Here is a 7,500-nt window from a genome sequence, read left to right as displayed (position 1 = left end):
AATCACTTACCAACGTAGGAATGAAAATCGCGTGACTCCACAGATCCCCCTATCGACCCCCACCGTTGGCATTATAGGAGTATATAGTATAGCAGCAATTCGCCTATTTTAACAAATGTAAAGTCTGTTTTTTTCTCCTAGTACTCATTGTGGAGTCCCATGATAACGTAACAGGCGCTAAAACTCCCGACAAGCTAACGGCTAATAACAGAACGAGCTAATGCTGGTTGCTGGTTTCTCTCCCGACCTGGCAACCTGGGGCTGCCATGCAGAGAGATAAGCAGCCCCAGCATTAGCTCGTTCTGTTATTAGCCGTTAGCTTCTCTGAGTTTTAGCGCCTGTTACGTTATCATGGGACTCCACAATGAGTACTAGGAGAAAAAAACAGACTTTACATTTGTTAAAATAGGCGAATTGCTGCTATCCTATATACTCCTATAATGCCAACGGTGGGGGTCGATAGGGGGATCTGTGGAGTCACGCGATTTTCATTTCTACGTTGGTAAGTGATTTGACACACATCAAACATAACACTTAAAATGACCGGATGTCTCCTTTAACCCATTACGACCTGAGGCGGATTCTACAAATGTCTCCTAAATCCTAACAGGTTTCTGAAACACGTATGTTGCTATAATATCAGTGGTTCTCAAACGTTTTCATGTCAAAGACCCCCAAAATGATATGTATTTGGCCGCGGACCCCCATCTCAAAATATTGAGTTCCAGGGACCCCCAGAAGCAAAATTACAAATGTGCGCTTTAAGTATATATATATTCAAAGATATGCACAACTGTTCAAGGTTTAAAAAAAATAGCAGATCAACAAGCTCATGTGCCGCTATGAGCTTGTAGATCTGCTATTTTTGAATGGCCAAAGTATAAAATAATGGTTATAGATCAAATCTAAATTGTCACAGATGCCTTCCCGGATTGAATGGGTTAATATAGCATACTGATGTCAATACATGTCATTGACCACTCACAACTTCATTCATATATTTTAACGTAAACATAGACCAATTGTCCAGTTTATTTTTTAGAGATTTCTCAGAATCAGAACACCATTTTAGGGCCCCTGACCCAGCGGTAGAGAAACTGATTTTGTTCATTACTAAATGTATAGTATAACCGACAGAGATGAGGACAGATGGCAGTATTTTAAATATTGCAATAATGTCTGAATCAAAGTTTGTCTCCATCTTCTTTGATTCGCCTTTCGGCTTGCCTGCACCTGGGACTGAATTTTGTTTGCGTTTTCTCCAAAGTCATTCAAATGTTACTGAACTTACCTAAATAACCCTAGTAAGTGTTGGCTAAACATCATTGAAGAGTGAAAATGAGAATTACATTAACTACGCTTGCATTTTGCTCAAACATTTCCTCCAGGGACCATTCTGCACTTTGAAATGCATAAAAAAAATGAAGTGATTGCTTAATTTTGACAAAGAATAACCATTTAGTGTATCTCATTTGACTGTACTTGTCTTTACAAAAGTAGGAGAACAAGGGTGCTGTTTGTTAAACACACTGCAAGTTAACCCATTAACACATTACCTACCAACAACGGTTATACACGTTGTTGGAAAACTACCCCGTTATCTGCCCAACCACGAGTATAACCGTTTTTCAAAATATATTCTTTTTTTTCCTTCTTTTTTTTTTTCTTTTTTCAATTTATCCACACAGAACCAGAGATATCGTGGTCCAAAGATTTCTAGCTCCCTTTAAAATCCTGTATCTCAGCTCCTGTGTACTTTTTTTTTTACCATGTTATTTTGGGTGAAACATGCTATTTTCAATTGGCTGCAATTATGGAACGGATTACCGCAATCGGATTATTTTTTTCAACGATTCTACGAGACTCCTGTGTGTGTGTAATGAGGGGATCACCGTGAGGACGGTGATCATGGAAAATATTTTGTGACTACTTAAAAAATGTTTTTTTAACATTGCAACTAATGCTGGCAGTGGGGGAAGTAAAACAAAAAAAAAACCCTCTGGAAGGGATTGTGTTAAGACCTGAGGCCGATTCTACAAAATGCCTTCTAAATCAGTAGTTCTCGAAGGTGCCAAGGACCCCCAGATTAATGTGTATTTGGCCACGGACCACCATCTGAAAATGTTTTGTGCCAGGTACACCCAGAAGAGAAGATTTGTTTAAAAAAATCTAATTTATTCAAGAGTTTTCAAAAATGTAAAGAAAATAGGCAGATGTACAAGCTTGCAGCGCTGTGAGCTTGTACATCTTCTATTTTTGAGCAGAAATCCTAAGAGTTTTCTGAAAAACCTATGTTGCTATATACAGTATATATACGTATAGCTAAAATCTAAAATGACACAGATGCGTTCCCTGGTTGTAATGGGTAAAAATGACCGTGTATAATATAATTATGTGTGCTTCTTCCTCTCCTCCGCTTTTCCACTAGGTGGCGTACGTGACGCTGTCGGTGACCGTGGTCGTGCTGTGCGTGTTCGACACCGACGACGCGACGCGACGCGCTCGTTGTGCGAGCGTGCTGGGAGACGTTTCCGGTGGAAGCGCCGTCGTTTACGGGAAGACGTGCCTGTGGGTGCTGGTGCTGTTCTTCAACGTGTGCGTGCGGCACCACCACAGCAAGGCCAGGAGGAGAGGCTACCTCAGCTTCTACAGACACACGCAGGGCCTCAACCACCTGCCCTTCACCATCCACTCTACAGGTATATAGGCCTGTCACCGTTAACACATTTAGACGGGGAACGCAATCTGTGGATTCTACAAATGTCTTCTAAATCCTAAAAAAGAATTGGGGGGGGGGGGGGGGGGGAAACTTATGTTGCTATTATATCAGTGGTTCTCAAACGTTTGTCAAGGACCCCCAAAATGATATGTATTTGTCCACAGCATGAGGTCTATTACATAATTGCCTAATCGCAATGATTTGAGACAATCGCAATTATTTTGCATAATTGTCAGAATTGTTTCCATTCAAATATTTAAAAAAAAGTGGAAATAGCAGATCTACAAGTTTTTGACGAGTTGTAAGCTTGTAGAACAGCTATTATCGCTATTTTAAATTGTTTTTAGTATTAATATATAATATTTAATTTGTATTATTTTATTATATTTATTTTTATATTCAAATAATTTGTCATATCTGTGCAATGTTTGATTACGAAGCCTAAAAGCCGAACAGAAATGTGATTTTTATTCATATGCTCCACTTTTCAACAACAAACATAATTGAATCGTTAATCGCAATTATTTGTATGGCAATTGATCGTCAACTGAAATGTTGTGGTCGTGACAGCCCTACCATGAGCTGTGTACAGACAGAGATACTAGTATTATTATTATCATCGTTGTTATTATTATTATTTTCGTCACCGTCATCAACAGGTCAATTAACTAAAATACTACCAGCAGTGTATGGAAGTCCATAAGTCCAAAAATAAATACCACAGTGAAATAAATAAAAAACGCAATGATATAAATCAAAAATACAATTAAATTGTTTTTTATTTCATTGCATTTTCTATTTATTTGATTGTGGATTTTATTTATTTCATTGTGGTATTTATCTTTTACATTTTTGGGTATGGACTTCCATAGCAGTGAGCATAAACATTTCATTGCAAAATGTGAAGTTGTATTTCTTTTCCTACCACAAGAGGGCACCATTGTCTGTCAGAAAGCCTTGACGGGAGATTTCTCCCTTCTGCTATTTTATTTGCAATAAAAAGTGTACACACACACACATCATGATACTGTATTACTATCACAGCAATGCCTTCTTGTGGTGTGAAAATAAATACATCATCACATTTTCCATTAAAGGCGCGCACACACACACACACACACACACACACACACTTTTTATTGCAAATAAAATATCAAGTTGTATTTATTTGTTCACCACAAGAGGGCATCGTTGTGATAGTAATATCATGGTGTGTGTGTGTGTGTGTGTGTGTGTGTGTGTGTGTGTGTGTGTGTGTGTGTGTGTGTGTGTGTGTGTGTGTGTGTGTGTGTGTGTGTGTGTGTGTGTGTGTGTGTGTGTGTGTGCGTATGCGTGTGCGTGTGCGTGTGTAGGTAACGTGGCATTGTTGCTACTCGTGGATGTCAAGTTGCCACGTAGTAAGTTGTCAGACGAATGGTTTGGCATCATGCTGGTGATCATTCTTCTGTTGGAGCTGGTGCTGGTGGTGCCATGTCTGATCTACTATATGGGTAAGAATCTTAGATAACACACACACACACACACACACCCCAGTGGCAGAACAACACAAGTCAAAGCCGGGCCGGTAGGCAGAGCGCATGAACAGGCCCCCCGAACCGAAGGCTACACTATTTGGGCATGATATACAGTCAGTAGGCTAGACAGCTACATTGAACCTCAATGTACTAATAATGCATACAGTGACAAACAGTACTGTAGCCTACCTGTTAATGTGTCTCCCTGACCCAGATGAAGGTAGCGTTACGTAGTGGTGTATTAATCACTGTAACGTCAGGCTCATTTGGAGATGCAACAGGTGGATGATGAAGCCAACGAAATATGCACCTAATTTGGACAGTTTGGAGATTGCCTGGTCCATCTGTCTCTTTGTCTTCACGTTTTTTAGCTTTATGGCATCTAATTCTGTTCATGATTAGGGTACATTGTTGTCACTGCAGCACTGTGCAGCGGAACCTGCATTCACGCACGTTTACAAATGCTGATGACGTAGCAAAACATATTTGAGGGGGGGTCTGATGATAATGCTTTAAGTGGGCCCGCTCACTGCCGCGGCCCACAAAGTGCGCCCAAATCCTAACAAAAATAAAAGGTCCAGTTGTGAGGTGTGAAGGCCGGGCCCCTGGAGCCACCGGCCACACACACACACACACACACACACACACACACACACACACACACACACACACACACACACACACACACACACACACACACACACACACACACACACACACACACACACACACACACACACACACACACACACACACACACACTCTCTTACTTTAATCCAGTTGGTTCTATAATACAAAACTCCCTGTCCAGAAGGACATTAAACTAGTGCTTCCATTTGCACACATTATATTAACTGTGTTGAGGTGTGATTGCCCCTATCTGGCCTGGCATAAGCAATTGCAGTGTTGTGAGCAGCAAGTCACTCTAGATATGAGCGTCCTCTACAATTGAAATTGTACACATTGATATAGGGTACAAAGATAATTAAAGACTTGAACCCTAGTTTCTATATTCTGGGTATTTCATAGGCAATCATTTGGTAAAGACTAGAGGGAAAAGGGAGTGGGCCAAGGATGGAGCCCTGCGGAACCCCGGTGGCTACTGGCTAACACTGAGTTTTTGTGGCCTTAAATTGTTGGTTTACAAACCATAGTTGAAATGTAGCTTTAGAGTTGAATTTGTTAGCAGGGGCATTTGTGAATATCCATTTGCACAGTTTAACGTCCCGTGGACGCCACAGAATTAATGTTTCACTCATGGATGAGTTATGACCCTGTGATGCCATGTTACGGAAAGTGTTGTAGCTTTTAATAACAGTGGTAGTGCTATTGAGAAGACACGCCCTACAAAATACAACACACACACACACACACACACACACACACACACACACACACACACACACACACACACACACACACACACACACACACACACACACACACTCGCTACCCCCACACTGTATCTGGAGGCGTTTGCATCACAACGGCCGTGGCCACACCCTCTCCACAGCCAGTCAATAGCAAAGACAATTCAGCCATTCACCCACCTCCCCATCTTTTCTCTGTCTCTGCTTCTCTGTCCCCCCCTCTCTCTCTCTTTTTCTCTCTCAGTTAACTTCAACTGTGTCTCTTCCTCTCTCTCTCTCTCTCTCTCTCTCTCTGCACCCCCCTGTCTCTTCCTAGCATTACTTACGCTCGCATTGCATTGTCGCTGCATTCAGTGGTTATGATAAGTCCATGATCAGGGTTGCCAGATCTGCTTATTATAATCTCCCCGCAAGATTGTATTTGAAAATAGCCGATCTACAAGCTCACAACGCGTCGCATCGCGACGCGTTGTGAGCTTGTAGATCTGCTATTTTCAAATAGCTGATGCTCAGGTGGCCCATAGTTGCTTCTTTTGGGCTGGTTTTCCTAGACCTGGTTGCTTGTTTCTCTCACAGAATCTGGCAACACTAGTCCATAATGTTTGCAGTGTCCATAGCAGGTACCGGTGGAGCGCTAACCTATTTATCAATCATGAAAGGAAAGTGGGCACAAAATACTGGACAGTTTTTACCTATGCTACATGTTCCCAAGATGTCAGATTTAAACACATTTTATTGCAATTGCTCATGTTTATCATGTGTCATTTATTATGTCATGCAAAAACCATAAACAGCTGCAGACACTACTGTTAGATAAGATAAGATTAACCTTTATTGATCCCGGGGACTCTCTATGTCTCTCTCTCTCTCTCTAGTCCTCCATCAATGTCTGCCAAGTGCTTGACTCACCACAAGCAGTATGACGAAGTATACAGGGCTTAAAGGACGACTTCACCCATTTTCAACCTTCGTGAAATGAGTCCACACTAATGCTTCTGCTATTTATTTATTTTTTTACTATTGTGAGAACAATGGCTTCCATTATAGCATGCTAACTTTGCAGGAATAGAAAGCCTGCAGTTTCTGTTAGCTTGGATTCCCCATCGATGATGTCACTGGTAGGCACTAGGCAGGTTTCTGAACTGTCCACAGCCCTCCTCTGAGACACAGACCAAGTAGACAGAAAATGGTACCAAATTATAATGAGCATTAATGAGGACCAATTATATACAGATGGTGAAAGAAAACTCCTATCACAGATACTGCAGCAGAGGATATTGATATTGAAGTGGCTGCATTGAAAGGAAATCCATAATAAAGGAGCCTTTAGGAGCCACGGGGCACAGATATGAGGCTGAGATACCGAGGAGAAGAGGAGGAGAGAGGAGATAAGATGCATTAGGCTTTAGTTTAGAGTCTAAAGCCCTCGGCTAATCTAAAGTTGAGAACCGGCCAAGGGCTAGCTTCTCTGCTCAACTCCACCCAAACACATTGACACTGTGTGTGTGTGTGTGTGTGTGTGGGGGGGGGGGGGGGGGGGGTATTTTTGTGTGCCTATCACATTCCAGGTTGGATCAGTGTAGCCAGGCACGACCCGAACTTAGGGACGCTTTGTAACTCAAGCCGCTTCATTCCAACACAAACACAGTCATGATCACTTACAAACACGGATGTACACACACACACACACACACACACACACACACACACACACACACACACACACACACACACCATCTGACGCACTCAGCAAAGGTGGCATCAATCAGCTCATGAAAGCATAGTAATGAGAAACTATCCGTTATTAACATTCCTTTTTAATGGGTTTTGTTTTACCGACTGTAGGAGAGAGAGAGAGAGCAGAGGGGGGTTGATATATCCTGAATGGGACTCAAAC

At 41.8% G+C, this 7,500-nt stretch overlaps 1 protein-coding gene across 1 annotated transcript in view; it reads left to right on the top strand.

Moving 5' to 3' along the window:
• Positions 1-7,500, top strand: part of tmem192 (transmembrane protein 192) — a 16,787-nt gene that overhangs the window by 2,624 nt on the left and 6,663 nt on the right. Inside the window, exons 3-4 of the mRNA XM_084083722.1 lie at positions 2,429-2,699; positions 4,072-4,209. Of these exons, the coding sequence (XP_083939848.1) occupies positions 2,429-2,699; positions 4,072-4,209 (409 nt within the window). The remainder of the gene's footprint in view (positions 1-2,428; positions 2,700-4,071; positions 4,210-7,500) is intronic.

Source organism: Gymnoscopelus microlampas (genome assembly GCF_963454915.1).
Source record: "Gymnoscopelus microlampas genome assembly, chromosome: 2".
Lineage (NCBI taxonomy): Eukaryota > Metazoa > Chordata > Actinopteri > Myctophiformes > Myctophidae > Gymnoscopelus > Gymnoscopelus microlampas.
This window is presented reverse-complemented; position numbering and strand designations above follow the sequence as displayed.